Raw genomic sequence first — 19,624 nt, 5'->3', positions numbered from 1 at the left:
TGGGCACCACAAGAGGAGGGAAGCGAGGAAAATGAAAATCATGAAGTCGATGCAAACAAAGCAACTAAATTTAAACTTATAACGGGCAGTCAGGTCCGTTTCTTTCGCAGGGAAGGTCTGGTGGTGCAGTCGGGTCAATCCAGCATCCGGAGGCTGGTGGCGCTCACCACGAGGCCTTCCCGGGTTCGAACCCTCGAGCGAGCGAACGAATTTCGACGGCGTAAAATCCCACCGGGGGTTTTCATAGCATTGAACTGCCCTGACACGCGGGGATTTCAATGTGAACTTTTTGCAATTTTTTCCTCGTTACATATAGCATTTTCTTCTGTCTTCTGACGCCTCCTTCCACCCGAGTTTCGTGTTTCTAAGCAGCCGCCATGATAAATATTGGCTGATCAGAATTTCCCTGGTGTTTAACGCGCCGCCGCATCTCTACCCCAACCAAACAAACTCAACTTCGACTGGAAAATAATATATTTTCTCTAAAAGGGCTCATTGAAAATTCAAGAGTGAGGAATAATTACGACGATGCCGAACGCCTCTTTCCATATTTTTCCGTATGCCAATTATATATGTTGTTGTCGAGTTCATCTAGAAGGAACAAGGCACAAATCGCCAGAAGACCAAAAGATCTTGAAGCTAGTCTGATGCCTCAGTTACTCTGCTAAGAGATGACTGACTATATTTCATATATCGACTTTCTTTTCCATTAGTGACATCCGGACCCGGTCGTCAAGACTCCAGGGCTGATTCAAATAGGAAATCCAGGAGACCGCAATCCACCAAAGCACCAAAACCAGTCAATGCAATATCTCGGTGCATGTACTTCTTAAACCCGTTGACTCTGGTTACAACAAGCACCTGATAGTTGAAAGGCAGAACGAGTCGAAGAAACCAACGACCGCTCTAATATCCAATTTTTAAAAGCATTGAGGCGTTAATCAATTCGGTAGATCCATTGGTATATATGTACCCATTTATTGATATCTACCACTTAGCCCAATTATTGTTCAGAATACGTATTAGGCCCTAAAAAACCCTCGGCGATGCTCAAGGAAATTTAGAAAACCCAAGTGTCCATGCAGGCGTCATTCCGCATTCAATGCAACGCCTAACTTCCCCCAGTGCCATTGCCGAAAAAGAAGTCTCCAAAAAAGGGGTATCCAGAGCCATTACTCCAATCGTGTTGCAACCCAAGCGTCATTCCGAAGCCAAGATCAACAGCCGTATCAGGCGGGTCATCACTATTTGGAAACGGTGATGGTAATGAGAACGTGTCAGTCTCTTGCCCCGTTGAGGCACTATAAAGTTGCTCATGGTCCGCGCGCGGAGCACAATTGAGAAAATCAAATTCAGGATGATAAAGTAGGCTCTGCTCAGGACATGACGGGAGACTCGTATGAGAAGCGGCGGTAGAGGCTTGCTGAGGAGATTGCGTTAGGAAAGGGTTGCCGAAACCGGGCTGTTGCTGAAGAGAATGGGGAGAAGAGGAAGCAGTGTTGTAAATAGATTGCTGCGCGTTGATGAATGAATTTCCAGCTGCAATGGGAGAACTCGATTGGCCCATAGGGTAATTGCCCGGAAAATCCGATGGACCCATGTGATTTAAGGCGGGTGTACGGTTAAGGGGAGCTTGTCGGCTCTGGTTACTATCCGGCTGATATCCGGGGCGCATTCTTCCATCCAAGACTATTTCTGATGATGAGGACGCAGGATGAATATTTAAAGATGAGAGAGGATTTGAGTTTTGGCCACCAGGAGCCTGAAGCAATGGTCTATCATCCTGACGGGCTTTCCCTGGCAAGGCTGGTCGAGTCCCGTTCGTGCCAGATGACGAGCCAAATCCAGTTGTGGATAAACACACCTGAACAGTTGCCTTGCTCATCATTTCAAAGGCATCTCGACATGCTTCAGCAGGGGGGCATTTTCCCATCAAGTCTTCCAGGACAGAAGTCGCTCCTAGGACGGTAAAATCGACGTCATCAAGGGCCTTACGCCAGTCAATAAATTTTTCCAAATATTGGGCTGGAGACTTATACTCACAAGATGGCTTCGAACAACAGGTGAATGCCATATTGCACATAGGAATGAGATACCTATCTTGTTAGTAGTGCTGAGATGATCCAGGAAGCAGAGGAAATATTTACCGGCCATGAAAAGATGGTGGGTTGCAAGGTAGGTATAGTTAACTAGCCTGACACGATGCAGCTGACGATATAACCTAAGCGTCATCTTTCCTGCTTCAGCAACTTTAAGGTATATGTCATCTTGGTCCTCATCTTCCATATTCGTAAGTGTTGGGCTCATAGCATGCCCTGTCTGACCCAGATCCGCCGCCAACCGTGCAGGGACCACTAGACTCTGCCTATAGAGCATGGTAAGAGCCTGCCAGTAGTTTAGCTCCAAGAATTCGATGGAAAATTGAACCCCGATATTTCGTTGAGTAGGTGAAGACTGAATCCAGGCATCGAGTCTGCTGTGGACATCCCGTCGCCACGAGCGAAAAGAATCAAACTTCTGGAGAAAAGGTGACGGAACGTCCATCCGCATAGAGTCACTGCTGCGATCTGTGCCTGACTTTCGTGCAATTCTTGCCTGCTGATACTGGAGCACTTGTTGGATTTCCGACTGCAGCAGACGCAGTTTAAAATAATGATATGACACGTGTTTATAACTGGGAGTTTCCCCAGAAGGAGGCGTGAGAAAGCCTCCTCTAGTAATATATTTGTCGTCAAGGAGGGAAGGAAATTCCGTCGTGATAACCTCATCCGATATTCCAAACGGTCTTCCAACACATGTACTGACGAGACGATCAAAGGAGTATACACTCCACCACAAACGGCGACGTAGGTCTCGTACCCATTCCCGCCTTCCACGCTCTCGTGCATGGATTCCGGGCTTCTCTTTGGAGCCTTCGCCATTCCCGCCTTTTGCGGTTTCTCTCCCGGTCACCTTGCGGCCCGTTATGCTTTCATCAACGAAATCAAGCCCGGTGCCATCTTCATGGTGTAATCCCAGGTCAATTGCCAGTCGCATTGCCACTCCTACTATATACCATAGCCCCGGTGCAACGGGCCTAAGGAGCGCAAAGCTAGCTAATAATAATACGGCCTGGAGCTCCTCGAGACCGCCAACGAATCCATCGGCAGTAGAGGACGAACTGAAAGACGCTTCGAGATGCACAATCGCAGATGCATGGTATTCTTCTGGCTGAGATTGATTACTAGATGGTACACTCGGTTTCCCAGGATGTAGCGAATAAGATGGGTCATATTCTCTCCGGTCCCCATGCTCTGAAGACGTTATATCTCTTTTGACTTCAAAGATAATTCCGGCTCCAATTGCGCAGACAATATTTAAGGCGTAAAGGTCGCCCGGCGAGCGATTTTCCTCGTCCGTTGCATATACACGTTCGAACAATTCCATGAACTCGCCTCTGTGGAGGATTGGAGCTTGTGGGTTCGCGTACTCAAAATAGAGATCCACAAGACGCCGTGCGATTGCACGATCGGGAAACGGCGCACGGTTCATGGATGGTCTAACCTGCAAGCCAAAGAAAGAATCTCTCATTGAGCTTGGTGCATTTCCTTGACCTGTGGACGCCCGCCGTGAGCTTGGGCGCACTGTGCCACGGTCTGATGTGCTGGTCGTAATTGAACTTCTAACCGCTGCAAAGACCACACGAGCAAACGAAATGCCAGATGTGGAACCGAGATATCTGGAATCGGAAGCGCCATGGACCGGTACCAGGCCTATCTTTGAAACTAAACTGTCCAATCCTTTGCTGGAATCCGGCGCCGGCCGCTTTCGATCTATCCCACGACTAGTGGCATCTTCTTGTGCCACGTTAGCATCCACGGCATCATCGCGATTTTCATTTTGCCTTCCCTCGTCTTTGATTTGAACATCGGCCCCGTACTTTGCCACCTCAGGACCCTCAGTGTCCGAGGACCCATATCGCTTGGGCGGCTGCGACTCCCCGCCAGCCGTAAAATCGGAGCTCAGAGCGCCGCCTTCTGCAGGGTCGCTTCTCGCTTCCCCCTCATGTGGCTCTGGAGGTGAGAATTCAATTCCATTATCGGACAAGACTTTTTCCAGGTATATTACCCGCGACTCAAGAAAATATACATAGCTCCTTGGGATCTCACGCTTCGTTATCGGATCAAATCCGACACAAGGAACCCCCGCCTTCTCACATTGGTGGCAACGCGGGAGACGTTGATCGCATCGATTTTTGCGAGAGCGGCAGCGATGACATGCAGTTACGCTGCGAAACGAAGGGAATATGTCTGAGGCGTTTCGGGGAGCTTTCTTTTGCTCTTTTACAGGTGATGAGTCCACGGGGGAAGTTTGAGTTGGGCGATCAATGTGAGAAAAGGCTTTTTGGCATGGACGGGCGACATCTGTCTCGTCAGAGGGATAAGGTCGCTTTGTGCCACTGTGGATGCGCGTCGGAGACGTGGACAACTGGGTCCTCGCGGTGTTCAGCATATCTTAAGATCGGCATCACCATGCCACTCGCAAATGGCTCATGAATGTACTCTGTAAAAGCGTCGAACAAAACCATTCCTTTACGGAGTAGTTATCTTGGATCTCGCGGTCTGGTGAGGTCACAATTGTAGATCGTCATAGAACTGAGACCACCATCGGCTACTCGAGATACGAAACTTTACTGCTTTGCTCGTCACGCAGCTATTTCGCCCGTGAGAACGGACTCAGGGCCGCTCGCTTCTGTAATATCGACCGATAAATGGGTGAAACCAAGAAGAACATGGGCTTTCCGTCGGCTTCCAGTTGGGTTTCTTATGAGAATGTAGCCGGATTTACCTGTGAGCTGCTCTGGAATATGTTAGGCCTCTGGTCCAGCCAATTGATCACTTGAATTTCGCAGCCTCGCAACGGGCCGGGGTGTCTGTAAAGCTAAAGGCGCAACCGGGCTGCTTGGGTCCTCGGTAGGATTGCACCGTTCTCTAGAGATGCGAACGTGGAGGAGGATGGAGCGACTTATTTTTACAAGTCATCAGCGGATGGGCCTGTTGACGATTTCGCAAGGCCTAGGAAGAACAGTGGAACGGAAAAGTGCTGGCAGTGACAAGGATCCGGTCATCGCCTTTCGTTGCCTTCTCCGCACCCGTCCGCCAGATCGACTCTGATTTGCGGCTGCGGATCTTGGGACGGATCACGAAAAAAATCTCTACTTCGTACTTCGATAATCTCTCACAAAACAAATTCAGTTGCTATCATTGAGCAGATGGCCGAATGCTGAGGTGTAATTAGATGACATCTTACGATTTTTATCTATTTTCAAAAATGTTCCAGTGCCTTTTGGCATAAACGCTCCATGTTACACGGCAAGAGAGGGAATGTATGTATGTACGTAGATGGGTACGGAGTACTATCTGCGGGAATAGCTAACGGGCAGTAAACATAAAAAGGTTGCAAACAAAAAATCGCGCCTCTATCGTCGTTTAATTCTCATCTAGCAATCGAACGACAGTGTGCGGAATAGCAGTTACACCTCCAGCATTTATAGCGCTCACGGGAATAGAATATATACGTTTTCGCCACGCGTTTTGTCGACGAGAAGGGTGGTCAGCTACACCTTTCTCAACATCAGAGAGGTAAGTGCGAAGAGCAGAGAAATTTTCCTGGGTTTTCGGTAGGTCAGCTTTTGTGCCGACAACGAACCAGGGCTTTGTATAAACGGGTTGAAACTCAAGCTCCGGGAGATCCCTTCGGTGTATTTGGAGAGAAGATGGGAAATCTATTTCAAAGTCATCCGAGTACGCATCAATAACTCGTGGTTCGTTCCCGAGATTTCGGTACCTGTTTCCCGTATGCATGTTCAGCTGTTTTTCTCGAAGAAGCTGATATTCATCGAGCTCCCGCCATAAACCCTTGAGTGCTTTTACGGCATCACCAGCGCTCAAGTCTACCACAAAAGCAATGATTCCTGCGCGTTCAATGTGTCGGAGGAAGCCGAGACCCAGGCCTTTATCAAGATGAGCGTTTTCAACCAACCCGGGTATATCAGCAATGGTAAAGCGAGAACGCTGTTTGCCTCCCGGTTTGGAGTGGGTGAGGGGACGTCCCGTAAGATCATCCAGGACAACGGTTCCAATATTCGGCGACAGAGTAGTAAAAGCCCAATTCCCTATCCTCGCGCGACTATTGGTGATTGATCGAAGCAGAGTGCTCTTCCCAGCATTCGGCAAGCCGACCAGGCCAACATCAGCAAGTAGCTTTAGCTCCAGCTCCAGTTCAACCGCCATCCCACCTTCACCCTTTGTGGCGAATGCCGGTCGCGGGTTTTCCTTTGAAACAAAATGAGGATTCCCACGACCACCGACTGCGCCGGCTACCAGCAACATTGGTTTATCCATGTGTTGGGAAAGATCAAGATTTATGGGCGCTGGCGGCTCCATTGCCGCAATGCTCGGCCGTCGTGGAGGGGGTAAGATTGGAAATTCCATCGTCAAGTAATCAGATGCCTTTGCACCTGGATAAAGGACCCACTGTTCCCGTTTCGAAGATGCAACACGCAATGCGTCTTCCTCTCGCATTCGTCCCTTGAGCAGGCGTAATTCGAACTCTTTTTCTGCCATTGGGTCGTGGCGCCCAATTTCGCGGACGACGGTCCCAACAGGAACCTGTAGAAGCACGTCATTTCCACGCTGCCCCCCCTGAAGCTTCCCTTTCCCATTTCGTCCACGGCCAGCCCTTATTACTCCCCTTCTTGCAAGCTTGTGAAGACTAGTATGTCCATCAATGGCTTGAATGTATACACTTCCTCCAGTTCCTCCATCTCCACCGTTGGCGGGCCCTTCCGAGATATATTTCTCCCGGAGAAACGAGACGCACCCATTCCCGCCAGAGCCAGTGTGAAGCCTGAGGGTGCATCGATCCTGAAAGATAAACCGGCCATAATCGGACGGCGAGGGATTAAGACGGTCTGATGCTATCGGATTTTCGTGGATGTGGGAGTCCGGCGAAAAAGAAGAACTTCGGGTGAACTGCTTTTGTTTCAGCAAAGGACTGAAAGCTTTTCGGGCTTTCAAGACAGCGGCCGCAGTATTTTTCGATGGGCCGTGGAATAAACAAGGGTAAAGGAACGGCATTAACGTTGTGCTTGCCATGGACTTCATTCTCTTTAGCTATAGACGCAGTGTACGCAGCCCTTCTGTGTATCTGCTGCTGTTCCTTTCCCATCTTTCCTCCAGCACCGCGTCAAACCCAAAATTTTTGACCTCAAGAATACGGCGGAGCGGAATATAAAAACACCGAGCCTACCAAACCTTCCGTTATGAACCAGTTGTTGAACCACTCATTGTTATTGTTATTGAGCACCCCAGCCTCGCTGCAGCAGCTTTTTCTAGCGATCAATTGAGTTTTTTTAACTTGCGTATGATCCTTCGTCCACTGTGCTATAGAATCTGAAGCCCAGTTTGAGAATGATGGCCTACGAATTTTGTTGGCTCTCAATCCGTGATAAATGGCCGAAGCCGTTTCCTCCAAATACAAATGGCACCATGGTCAGAATCTGGTTCGGATTATCAAGTGTCGCTGGGACTTAGTCTTGAATTTGGGAGATTATGTTTTGCCGTTAAGATTCGATTAGTTGAAAACGGCGAAAAGAAAGGAGTTAACTACTGATCCAACAGCCAGGTGCTAATTACCATCTAGAACAAACTACGGCTCGGCACCGCCCCAGCTTTCTCCGCGGACGACGCAACTAGAGCCCTAGCTACATCAGAAAACATCCACTGATGTTCCTCCAATTTCAATGCATTGAGGAAAAAGATGGTGGCCTGTTCTTGATTTACCATTCATATTCCAAATTCCTCGATGTTCAAGGCTGCAATCGCAAGGTAAGCAACTGACAAACATGGTTAGCCGGATAACACTGCAGCATCTCAAAGGTGCCGGGATGTGCTATGTTGATGGCCAGAAGAATATGGAGTCAATGACTCCATATGCTGTTTAACCTCGATTGTAAATAAATTTCTTTTCCTTATTCAAATGGTGCCCGCTCAGGGCTGCTTCGGACGTTACTCGTTGCCTATGATCAGGCATCAACAGTCTAGGTTCCAAGCGCGAACGTCCCTCTTTGGTTGCCCATCAAAACGCGGAGCCGATGGGGGAAATGCCTATGTATCATCTGACCTCTTACATATCTTGCGCGGGGAAAGGGATTTGGAAGCGCGGCTATTGGAAGTCCAGTCTGCAGGATGATGTCAAACCATCTGGCAGAACTGTCGAAGCTGAACCATTCGACTGACGCGCAGGGTAACTTTGAACGTCAGGCTCAGGCTCAAACCAGATCGAATGCAGTAAGCCTTCAAGGATTGATCTCTGGCGTGGCTGGACGGAATAGGGAACCCGTCGTTTCGGCGCTGCAGCCTTTCCGATACAAAAATAGTTTCGGGAAACTAGCTGTCGAAAGAGATCGAACATCAAGAGAATCGGAGGCCCGTAACCTAGCCGCGGAGGACGAGTGGGTTCCACAGATCCGCGGAAGATTTATCTCACTCGTCTGTATCGCGTTGCCAATTGGCAGCACTTTCAGCCGCTGCGTTGTGTAACGTCAGGAGCATCGTAATTTTGGCCGGACCCGGATAAGAATGTCAATGCTCACTGTCAAACACCTCAGCCTGATTCGCCGATTCATCAGAGGCTGTCGTGCAGAGCAGGGCCCGTGCTCTGGAAATAAGTTGCTCTGTCCCTCGGGCTGGCGAGTCCTGAGATAGAGGAACCGTTGGCCGGAAATCGCTCGTTAGGCACGAACGCGCCAAACTGTTCTCAAGGTCACAGTCACTCAGGTGGCCGCAAGCATGCAAGCTCGGAGGTTTTGGAAGGACAAACGAACCAATGGGACAGAGTCGGTGGTGTTTGACAAGGACAGGGAATCGATCTTACCGCAGAGTATGCAAATCTCGGCCACTTTACATGCAGGACATGTCGAGATGTGAGTGACGGAGGTCGAACACTTTGCAGGGCGCTGACGAGTTGTACTGTACTTCCGGGCCAGCGAGTGGGGGATATGCATGGTGTTCGTAAAACTTGCGGCACAGCAACTATGCATGCAAAAACGGCTATGCATGCAAGATGTGCAGCATTGTTCCCCCCCCCCCCAGGCTGTCGAGGCTGGGCCGTTTGGACGAGCCAGCGCTGCCAGGGAGGTGAAAGCCGTTTGAGTCCCTTCGCATATGGACTGCCAGGAATCAAGGAATTGGAGACGGAGGAATGGGCAACCAGGCATGATACGGACGGAGGATCGCGGACCTACCGCTTCCCGCTTCGCTCATTGGGCTACATCAAATTCAGTGCGTTTTGTCTCGTCGATCAGCTTGCTCGGTCTCGAACCTCGAATCTGGGTTCGGGCGACCCCGGGACAAGGATCGAGGATTCCGCCGCATCTCAAGAACAAATATGGTACACGATGTATGGCAGCAAGTAAGTAAGGCATTGACCCAACCCAGAAGCATTGAAGGAATAGGGTCTCTTGCTTTTTGATCTCTCCGCAGCATCCCGCTAGCAGAGGTGAGTAGAGAACACACGTATCCCAGAGTTACATGTAATGATGAGCTGGTAACGCCAGCGAAAGGCCGTAACTATATTAACCGCTTTAGGCCTAAAGCAGAGTTAAAAACCACATGACGGACTCGCTGCTACTGGCTGGTTGTCGCGTGGGGCAGGCTGGCCCGGTGGCCCAGTGGCCCGTGGATCCTCGCCCCGAGAACCCGACCCAGAGTTGCCAGTTAGCGCTAAAATAACTCTAAAGTCAACCTGACATCAACCACGGAGGACGTGGGCCGGGCCCCAGGCCCCCTGCCGGCGGGAGGAGGTCGGTAAACTAGCTGGAGATATGTTTGTCCGACAATTCCAATCCGTCCCGACAGGAAACAGGCATCTTCTGTGTTAAGACTGCGGCAAAATATTAATTGGGCAGAAACGACATCATGTCTTCTCCCCCGCGGTTCGTCCAAAATGGGCGGCCACTTGGTGCTGATTCCCGCCTATGCTCGGTCATCCGTGTCTTCCATACCTTCTATGTGGATAGGAGCACGGCCTCGCGGTCACTTTCGGCAGCGCGCGCGATGAGTTGTTAGTTTGTCTACGGAGTACGGAGTCCGCAATAGTTCTCTGCAAGAGCAATGTTTCCGCGAGACGGTGCTCGGGCCAATCAGTTGTCCCCCAGCCAAGCGTCAGGCTAGTTTCAAATATTGAAAACGACCGTACGCATTGTCCTCCCCACGCAAGTCCGGCAAAAAATAATTACTGAAACATTCAACGGCTTTTGGTTGCGTCTGTCGACTGGACGGAGGCTCCCTCGAAGCTCCTGGTGAAACGCTAATTGCCATACCTGAAAATACGTTGTCCACGGCATAGTTATTGAACCTGCGGGCAGCCAATCGATTCCAGCTTTGCCTTGATTCTTTTTTCCAAATCTCTGGCTGGGATTAAGTATGTGCAGTCACTAGTACATGCTTACAGTACATACATTGGGCATCTGAGTGGGAAAGCATTGGATTATATGTCCCGTCTCTCTGACCTTGGATCTATACATATGTGCCGAATTCTGTCCGCTCGTCGATGTCCCAACAAATGGTCAGCCGATCCATGCGGTAGCGCAGGATCCTGATCGGCTGGCGAGTGTTTGGATTTGTGGAACAGTCGCGCCACGAAAAGTCTGCCTCCCATGTGTCGACAATGATTGTCAGGCTTTCAAAAAAAAAAAAAAAAAAAAAAAAAAAAAAAAAAAAAAAAGAGCCGAGATCTGCCCACCAGGCTCGTGACCAGCCAGAAAAAGGCACCTGCAGGAATTGCTGGCGCCTTGTCTCCATTTTTCGAGCACACTCATGCGCATCAATTCCCAGATTGGTAATGACCCAATCGTTTCCGCTGACGGCCCTGTACGTCATTTGATGCAGCAGCGGGTTGCAAGTGGCATTGAACGCGACCAGCTGTCCAATGAGTCCGATCTCTGCCGAGCCCAGGTCGCTTACAGGCGCGTGTTTGAAAATTGTACCAGTTTCCTGGGTTTTTGAATGAGCATGACAGCGGCATCATCAAGGATTTCCGGCATCTATCAGGATAATCTTGTCCAACGACAAGGAGATCGGCGAGTTACTCCATTTGGGCATTAAAAACACAGTCTGCTAAAACCAGAGCTGAGGCTAAATTATTACCTGTAGCAACCCTTGCATTAGTTCTTCACTGTGTAATGGCTGAACATGATGAGCCACAGTAGCAGATATTCAGATCTCATTGTAAATTGGCCTTGTGTTGCCGGGTAAGCATTCCTGACCATGCACAAGAAGATCCTGCACCCCTGATATCAGTCATGAATACAAACTTTGGTGATGCTTTGGTGATTCGCGCTTCGCGCAATAAACAAGGCTTTAAGCTGACACAAGCAGGGAGGGAAAAAAAAGAGATGATTGGGTTCTCAGGCAGCATCCACCCCAGTCAGCAACAGCATGTGGGTTATCCAAAAAGTCAGGAGAATTTGTTCTCAGAACATTCTTTTTTAGTGGATAATTTTTGGTCCTCAAGGGCAGGAAAAAAAAGAAATTTTTCTTTCGTCTGTGATTCATCAGATTCTGTTTATGCTCGGGTCTTGTGTTAAAACACCTTTCGGCAGCAGAGTCACACCCGATGCCAGAGAGTTATTGCAACTCCACTGCCTCCCTGTACGGAATGTCGGCTTCTTTTCCCGACCGGATAGCGACAGTACGGAGACTCTGCTTGATAAACCATCTGTGTGTCTTCACGTTTTCACTGATTTCCAGCTGTAATGTTCACTGTTTAGCCCTTGGTCCAGATCGACGATTATCATATCATTACACACTGTTATTTAGGATGATACCCCGTACAGAGCAGTTACTAGCTCATCATTCCTTTTTGAATTCTTTGCATTTTCCGTGAATGAGAAGCATTTCTCACCGACTTTCCTGGCTGGAACTTTATCCCTCCCGTCCAACCACGTTGCTTCTCAAGAAATTGAAGACTCCTCTGAGAACAACATCTCGAAAAGCTTGATTTGTGAAATATCCATGAAGGAATTTCCGCGGCTCATTAGCAAAAGAGGGAGGCAACAGAGGGTGCGCTGGGATTGGTCGTATCGTAAATTAAGTTGGAACCCCAGAATTCTTGGAGGAAGTTCTTCACGAGTCAATCTCATATTATGTGCAGACTTTTCTCGTATGGCAAAGGCAAATGCGGAACTCTGAAACACTTAACTGTGTATTTTGTACTATCTCAGAGCCATCCTCACGCGGAAGGTGAACGACGGAGGAGACGTTGGAAGATGATGCTACTTCGACTGCTCTGTACCCGGAGCCTATGACATCACCCTCTCCGCTGTTCCCCCCCCAGGGCCAATCAGCACCCACGGAGCCCACCGGCGAATCTTAGACCCAGCCACCCCCTGATGCATGAGCGTGACTTCGTATTGGATACTCCGCAGGTACCTTTCCTTTGGGTTCACAACCGAGCACCAGGTTTGCCAGGTGTTTTTGTGTTTCCCCAAAAAGAAAAAAAAAGAAGGGTCCTCAAGGACACCTGGCTGCGGCATTGAAGTGCAGAATTTGAAGTCACGACATTGAGCCTGATGAGCCAGGCTGCGGAATCAAGGCGTCCGTCTTCGTGACTCGAGACTTAGCTTGGTTTTGGCCTCAACAGAGTTTTGACGCCCCGGCGGGATTAAGGGGCTTTATCTTCGAGTTAACTTTTCCTCCCTCGACGTAGTACCCCTTTCTGGAGATACATCCCATCACTCACGCGTCGTTGACAAACGGATATCCGAGCTCATCCCTTGCCGGATTGGTTGGCGGTATTAAAATACACTTTCCTGGTGGGATTACAGAACGAACCAGTCCAGTGAAGATAAATTACTAGTGGGCTTGTCAACACGCTTGATCCAAGCGACCAAGATCCACGCTGCTGGCGAACTCTGCCCAAGCTGTCGGTACTGTACCTTGGATTAACCTCGAGGCTCGACTCAACATCAGGTTGAGACACTTGCGCTTTTGTCTCTCTTTGTCTTTTTTTCCCCTTCCTTCTTCCATTTAAGTCTGTAGAGTCCTGATCTCCGAGAACGTCTACTTGCGTTAACCTCACCCGCAGCACATCCTCTTCAGCTTGACAAGGTGACGGCTCTCAAGTCGTGACGCAAGGCTTCTCAGCCCCCTGCGACACGTTCCCCTCTCGGATCCAAAGTACCCCTCTTCCAGGGTCTCTCGCTCTTTTGAAGAAGTCCTTGCTAGATTGCGTCAAATTTGGATATGAAGCGCCTTGCATCCATCTGTAAGCCTTGCATGTCTCATCGGAACTTACCGTGCGTACAGTAGTACTATTCATCCATCGTACCTCTCTTGAGTGGACGACGTACTTCGTGTGTCCTCCCATATCTGCATGTAATTCATGCATCCGTTCTAAAGTTCTCTCCCGATAAAGTATGTACAGAGACGTTACTCCGTACACGGAGCTGCATATGTATTCAGCTGAGTACTTACGTCGTGCTTGGTGGCAGAGCGTCCTTGGCGGCAGCCAAAAAGAGAGAACCCATTCGTGCATAGGCTTTTTCCGCAGAATGGGACGGAGTCCAGTCCTCTGTCCCGTCATAGCCTCCTCTCTCCCTCGTTCCGCGTTTCTCGCTCCAATTCCCACCTCCTATTGATTGACCGATAATAATGCTGTCTGACATTGTTCGCATAATGCCTGCGTCGCTATGTTTGCTTTTTCCATTAGCCTGCCTCCAAAGGCGATCGACTGCCCTAATATTCTTTTCGTTCTCTGATCCTTGTTAGCATCGTTGAATAGTTTGTTTGTGCCAGGATGTGCTCGGCCAGCGTCCCATATCATCCGATGAAAGGATGACAAAAACACAGACCCACCCGATATTGGTCTGTAACTCTCCCACACTTACGCGGTGAAAACGCTCTTTTTTGATGCCTTACGCCTCTCATCCCAGAAAAGGCAAGCAAAGTTCAAGAATCCAAGTCGCAGCCGTCAACCAACCACTAGGAACTCTAGCGACACCTAAACCGCTCCTGCAGCGATTGGTCCTGTTTTCCTTTTGGCTTCCTGAAATCGTTCCAGGATCTAATACCGTCGCAATTAAGTTGGGATTACCCACTCCAATAACCCTTCACTAATTCAGGCGTCTCTTTCAGTCTGGATCGACCGTTCCCCTTAGGAACGCCACATAGCGGTTGTCCTTCTGGTTTCGAAAAGAAGAAACCGTTCCCTCTTCCCCGGCTCCACCATCTCTGCGGTCATGGGTCCAGGTTTGGTGGAGACGGCGCACAATTATTACTGTATTTCTTGAAGCAGCAGCTGTTCCCTTTTTGCTTCCGGGCAGCAAACCCGAGAATTCGAGCAGTCGTTTTCTATTCTTGTCCGCTCAACAATCGAGTGGCCACGCCAGGTTTCTGATGCCTTAGCGCATCAGGCTGATTTACAGATACATGCGTGTAATCACCTGGCTAATGACGTGATAAGCCCATCGTGGATAGGAAGCCGCTGGCTGCGGTCTGCTGCGTCGATTCCCACTGCCGACTGATTGCTTCCAATCGTGGCCCGTTCTTTTCGATTCCGCTGCTCCCTTATTCCCCACACACCCTATAATATGCCCGCCCCATCTCCGAGCTGCGCTGAGTTTGGAGCTCAATCCTTGCTATTGGTGGACCGTTTCATCAGACTGTGGCCCTGTCCCAGCTCTCTGGGAAGCTTTAAAAGGTTGCCATGTGCTTCTCTAAATCCTAGCTCATCGCTGTCTTGACTTGGGATCTTCGCGTCCCAACTTTGACTTATACATTCTGTGATCCAATTCTTTATCCCCTTAATGCACGGAGTCGGTACTCCAACCTTCGAGCTCTTCCCAGTCAAGAAAGCTCTAAACGTGGTACTAATATCGCCCTTTCCAAACGCAAGAGAAACAGCTTCCTTGCTTGCTTGTTGATGGGCCTGGTTTGCCTTCAGCAAGCTTCCGAGACACGCATATTTTTCTCTTTATCCTCTCCACGCTAGATGCTACCTTCCATGGGCAGATGACAATATATTCAGTTGCTACTGGCCTTTTTTTTTCTTTCTTTTTTTCTTTTTCTTCTCATGAGTTATCCTTCCATCCGCCGCACTTCTTAAGCACCAAGTGCTGCCAGCATCACACTCCATAGTATTGATCTCGCCGCACCTGACGAAGCTTGGTCAAAGGACATGGCTTTAAGAAGCATGCCTCGACCACTTCCCTTCAAGCATCAAGGCCGGCAGCATGGAAAGTCAACTTTTCCCTCCCGGCAACTCTTCATTCTGGGTAAGCGACAACCCCTTGGGCATGTTTTCAACGCAAACCGCGTTTGATTACAGGGTTATTCTTTACTCCAGTTTTGGACTGACCTAGTGCAGGGCTATGTCGAATTTGTGAGCCCATCGCGTTCATGTCAATTTTTCCTTATGTTTATCACATGGTTTCTTCGTTCCATGTCACCGAGGACAATCGTAAAATTGCTCTGTACGCAGGTGCAGTGACGTCGGCATTTACATTTGCGGAGTTTTGCGCCGGTGTTTTCTGGGGCCGGATGAGTGACGCCCTGGGCAGGAAACCAGTGCTGCTGATGGGGCTTGTAGGTACTGCGATAAGCATGCTACTATTTGGACTTGCCTCTTCCTTGCCGGTTGCCCTTCTTGCTCGAGCTCTTGGAGGACTCCTAAACGGCAACATCGGCGTTTTACAAACCACCGTCGCTGAACTCGTTACGGAGAAGGAGCATCAGGCTCGAGCGTATTCCATCATGCCATTTGTCTGGTGTCTTGGCTCGATCATTGGACCGGCCTTGGGAGGAGCATTGGCACAGCCATGCCAGAACTATCCTGCTCTCTTCTCGGGTAACTCCATTTTTGCGCAATATCCGTTCTTGCTACCAAATTTAGTGTGCGTTGCCATATTGGTGGTTGGAATCACCATAGGTATTCTTTTCCTTGAAGAGACTCACGGAGAGAAAAAGCACCAACGCGACAGAGGTCTCGAAGCAGGCGAGTGGTTGATGAGAAAAATTAGAGATGGGAAGGATATAGCAGCGGACGAAACGGACGGGCGGTCTAGGGACTCTACACATTTCTTACTTGATGGGTCATCTTTCGGATACGAAGGTACCGAAAGTCGTCCCGGCACCAGTTCCTCGAAAGCGACGAAATCGGATAACTGCTTTGGAAAGCAGAATAAATCGATTCTCAAAATATTTACACCTCGAGTCATTTATATCATTCTGGGATATGGCATTCTTGCTTAGTATGTTTTCAACATCCAGAATGTTATCTCCAAAAATAATAGCGCTAACAGTTACGTAGCCACAGCGTTTCTTTTGATCAGTTGATGCCCATATTTCTAAGCTCGCCAATTTCTAATGCGACCGTGGATCCGCCCTTCAAGTTCCAAGGTGGACTGGGGCTCTCGACAAAGGTGATAGGGTTTATGATGGCTGTTCAAGGCGTGTACGCGATGATCGCCCAGCTGTGGTTCTTCCCGTTCATTGTCCGCGTACTCGGAACACTCAAGACATATCGACTTGTCATGTGTATTTGGCCACCGCTTTATCTCCTCGTTCCATACTTGGTCCTTTTGCCTTCTGCGATGCAAATCCCCGCTGTCTATATGGCTTTGATCAGCAAGATCACGCTGCATGTAATTGCATTTCCTTCGAATTCGATGCTTCTTGCGGATGCAGCTGCCTCCAAGAGTGTCCTGGGCTCGATTAATGGAGTGGGAGCATCAGTAGCAAGTCTAAGCAGATGCCTTGGGCCAACTTTCACCGGATTCTTACACTCTCGAGGGCTGGAATCGGGCTATTCGATACTGTCCTGGTGGGTTTGTGGAGCGATATGTTTGATTGGTGCGATTGAAAGCTTTTGGATCGAGGACGACGAGCCAGACCAACCTCAGTTATCCGAAAAGATTCCGATCGAAGATTACGAGGCTGGCGTACATGTTATTGAACCAGTCGAATCACAGGAGGAACTACTCTTTATACCCCCATCCTCGAGCGGACGATACGACTTCTTCAATGAATCGTCTGACACTGATGATATCCTAGCCCTTGACCCTAATGATGACCAGTGATCGTTTTTTATGCCCTTGCCATTTTCTTTCCTTTTCCTTTGAGGCTTCGTTTATTCACGTTCCAAAACATTTCACATTACTTTTGTAATAAAATATTGCTAATCATGCTCAATGTTTTTTTGTTGTCACTGTAAGTCTTTGACCTTTGCTTTGATACCCTCATTTACATTGCCTCAGTTTTGTTATGTTTTTCAGTGAAAAGAATTCTTTTTTTTTCCTTCTACAACATTTAATCATGGGTATTGATATGTGATAGACTGATGCGAATCGGCTCAAGGTTTCCGATCAATCATTCTTCCTTTTTTTGTCTCCCTTATGTGTTACGGGCTTGCGGTTCAAGACAAGGTGTTGCATTGTGTTTTCGTGTCATTGTCTGGGGTTTGGGAATAAAGGTGGTATCTTCATTTTATGGTATCATGGTAGTTTCTCGGATAGCTATGCCGGTCGTTATTGATTTAGGATAGAAAAGCCTGATGGTATCAACCAACAGCAAGCAGAAGGTCATTTCCGTCCTCCATATTGTCCTTCGTCGGGATCTGCTGATTAGTTAATAAAAACCACGTGATCTTGTTGGCGGCGCTTTATCGGCCCGGTGGCAGCGGATATCATGGATAAAGCTTCATGAAGACGGAGCACTCCAGACAATCTCACCCTGGTCCTTCGGTTATCCTCTGATTCAATGCACCAGTTACATTCTGTTGTTAGTAAGGTTCTCTCTGCCGTCCAATGTATATCTGATGATGACCCTATTACCGAATGCTACAATGACAATTGCAAACTTAGCGCCCTGCTGAAGGATCACCCCGACGAAGCACTATCACTTGCCGATAAGAACCTCCGTGTTTTCCCGTTCAAGGATGTGAAAGATTGCTGGAGAAGACTTTTCACAGATGCAAGTGTTGTGAAGGCCTGCTATATGATACAGGCTCAGTTGGGGAACCACAATGTTGAAAAAGCCTGCCTCAGCACTGAGAACGACGAGTGCCGGCTTGACAAGAAAAACACAGAAGAGCTCCGTGCGAAGAAAGAAGTTGGTGATAAGATACATCCTTCGGCTCCTTGGCTATATTCCGTCATCCATATTCTGGACAAGGCACTTATAATGACCGGCGCTCCGGGCCGTGAGTCGTGCATCGAAAATCTAATATCATCCATGCAAGAGGCTACAGGTCCTGAAGAAATGGCCTTTGAATCCTATACGTCGTCTATATTTCGTGCGTCTGACGAACCGCAAGCTAAACGTAGAAAGCTGGGGGCGGAGCCGCCCTTGTTTCCGTCTGATTCTGTTGCAAGTCCGACCCTGACTTGTTCCGTTCCGCGTGTCTCCGCTCTGTCGTTCGAGGAATTCACAGAGCATATGTGGAATCACCGCTCCCCCATTGTTATTAATGATGCGGTGAGCCATTGGCCCGCACTTTCGGATCGGCCCTGGTCGTCCAGTGAATACTGGTCTCAGAGGACTTTTGGCGGCCGAAGATTGGTTCCTGTTGAGATTGGTCGGTCCTACACGGATGAGGGTTGGGGACAGCGTATTATTCCGTTTGGAAAATTCGTAAAGGATTACATCCGCAGGGAGGAGGGAAAGGAGACTCTAGACACTTCGGAGAACGGGGAGCTAACCAGTCAAGAATCCACCGAAGATCAGACTGGATATCTGGCACAACATGACCTGCTCGCGCAGATCCCTGCCTTGAGAAAAGATATTTCCGTTCCAGACTACTGCTATGCTGAGCCTCCTGGCCCTGAACGGGGCACACCCGTCTACGAGAAGAAATTGCAGAAAAGGGAGGCTATTGATAAAAAGGCCACGCGGCTCAACCCTCATAGGGAGTCCACCGTTCGACATGAAGATGATAACGAGGAAGACAGTGAACAAACCGATCCGATAATCAATACTTGGATCGGACCAGCATGGACTATATCTCCGCTCCACCACGATCCATATCATAATATTCTGGTACAGGTCGTTGGGGCGAAATACATACGCCTCTACTCCCCTCACACTCCCGCCTCGCAGATTTACCCTCGCGGGATGGAAATTGTCAATGGCTCGTCAAAATCAAAGGAGATGTATGGTGAATCGCAGCAGAGTGATCGAGATCAATGGCCAGCTTCCTCCGGGGATCAAGCGATCGACATGTCCAATACCTCGAAAGTGGATATCGCGGCCATTGAGCTTTCTCCCGCTGAAGCAGAGACTTGGGATTCGCTCTGGCCCGGATTTGCGGAAGCAAAGTACGTTGAGACCGTCCTCCGGGAGGGGGAGTGTTTGTACATTCCCGTCGGCTGGTGGCATTACGTACGTAGCCTACAAGCTGGAATCAGCGTTAGTTTCTGGTGGAATTAACGATCTGTCCGGATTCTTTGTTTGGCACTATCGATTTGATGGGAAGTATTTTGGATACTTCCTCTCTCCATGTCATATGATGGATTTCGGGGACTTTGATTCATGACCACTTCCAGATCGGTTGAAAGCCGAGTCTAACCTTGGACGAGGGGTTAGCG

The 19,624-nt window shown here is 49.1% G+C and overlaps 9 protein-coding genes across 9 annotated transcripts; 5 read left to right on the top strand and 4 right to left on the bottom strand.

The window, feature by feature from the left end:
• Positions 1-1,111: 1,111 nt before the first annotated feature.
• Positions 1,112-4,491, bottom strand: CIMG_03335 (purine utilization positive regulator; the record flags this gene model as incomplete). Its single annotated transcript, XM_001243893.2, has 3 exons — positions 1,112-1,990; positions 2,044-2,096; positions 2,148-4,491. 3 exons carry the CDS (start codon positions 4,489-4,491, stop codon positions 1,112-1,114), a joined length of 3,276 nt encoding a protein of 1,091 aa, XP_001243894.2.
• Positions 4,492-4,750: 259 nt separating this feature from the next.
• CIMG_03334 (uncharacterized protein) lies at positions 4,751-5,092 on the top strand (the record flags this gene model as incomplete). The annotated part of the gene is made up of 2 exons (XM_001243892.2): positions 4,751-4,848; positions 4,927-5,092. 2 exons carry the CDS (start codon positions 4,751-4,753, stop codon positions 5,090-5,092), a joined length of 264 nt encoding a protein of 87 aa, XP_001243893.2.
• A 231-nt stretch (positions 5,093-5,323) lies between these two features.
• On the bottom strand, positions 5,324-7,175 carry CIMG_03333 (obg family GTPase CgtA). Its single transcript, XM_001243891.2, has one exon. The coding sequence runs from the start codon at positions 7,143-7,145 to the stop codon at positions 5,469-5,471; it is 1,677 nt and encodes a 558-aa protein (XP_001243892.2). The 5' UTR covers positions 7,146-7,175; the 3' UTR covers positions 5,324-5,468.
• Positions 7,176-8,231: 1,056 nt separating this feature from the next.
• CIMG_03332 (uncharacterized protein) lies at positions 8,232-8,582 on the top strand (the record flags this gene model as incomplete). The annotated part of the gene is made up of 1 exon (XM_001243890.2): positions 8,232-8,582. One exon carries the CDS (start codon positions 8,232-8,234, stop codon positions 8,580-8,582), a length of 351 nt encoding a protein of 116 aa, XP_001243891.2.
• A 1,235-nt stretch (positions 8,583-9,817) lies between these two features.
• Positions 9,818-10,922, bottom strand: CIMG_03331 (uncharacterized protein; the record flags this gene model as incomplete). The annotated part of the gene is made up of 1 exon (XM_001243889.2): positions 9,818-10,922. The coding sequence occupies one exon, from the start codon at positions 10,920-10,922 to the stop codon at positions 10,560-10,562; it is 363 nt and encodes a 120-aa protein (XP_001243890.2). The 3' UTR covers positions 9,818-10,559.
• A 687-nt stretch (positions 10,923-11,609) lies between these two features.
• On the top strand, positions 11,610-12,233 carry CIMG_13701 (uncharacterized protein; the record flags this gene model as incomplete). The annotated part of the gene is made up of 2 exons (XM_004446281.1): positions 11,610-11,693; positions 11,862-12,233. The coding sequence occupies 2 exons, from the start codon at positions 11,610-11,612 to the stop codon at positions 12,231-12,233; spliced, it is 456 nt and encodes a 151-aa protein (XP_004446338.1).
• A 928-nt stretch (positions 12,234-13,161) lies between these two features.
• Positions 13,162-13,708, bottom strand: CIMG_11098 (uncharacterized protein; the record flags this gene model as incomplete). Its single annotated transcript, XM_012358236.1, has 2 exons — positions 13,162-13,306; positions 13,518-13,708. 2 exons carry the CDS (start codon positions 13,706-13,708, stop codon positions 13,162-13,164), a joined length of 336 nt encoding a protein of 111 aa, XP_012213659.1.
• A 1,526-nt stretch (positions 13,709-15,234) lies between these two features.
• Positions 15,235-17,119, top strand: CIMG_03330 (MFS multidrug transporter; the record flags this gene model as incomplete). Its single annotated transcript, XM_001243888.2, has 3 exons — positions 15,235-15,316; positions 15,409-16,291; positions 16,351-17,119. The coding sequence occupies 3 exons, from the start codon at positions 15,235-15,237 to the stop codon at positions 17,117-17,119; spliced, it is 1,734 nt and encodes a 577-aa protein (XP_001243889.2).
• Positions 17,120-17,798: 679 nt separating this feature from the next.
• On the top strand, positions 17,799-19,466 carry CIMG_03329 (JmjC domain-containing protein; the record flags this gene model as incomplete). The annotated part of the gene is made up of 2 exons (XM_001243887.2): positions 17,799-18,240; positions 18,289-19,466. The coding sequence occupies 2 exons, from the start codon at positions 17,799-17,801 to the stop codon at positions 19,464-19,466; spliced, it is 1,620 nt and encodes a 539-aa protein (XP_001243888.2).
• Positions 19,467-19,624: the final 158 nt, after the last annotated feature.

This window comes from Coccidioides immitis, assembly GCF_000149335.2.
Source record: "Coccidioides immitis RS genomic scaffold supercont3.6, whole genome shotgun sequence".
NCBI classification, from domain to species: domain Eukaryota; kingdom Fungi; phylum Ascomycota; class Eurotiomycetes; order Onygenales; family Onygenaceae; genus Coccidioides; species Coccidioides immitis.
The sequence above is the reverse complement of the archived record's forward strand: the minus strand, read 5'-3'. Positions and strand labels throughout refer to the sequence as shown.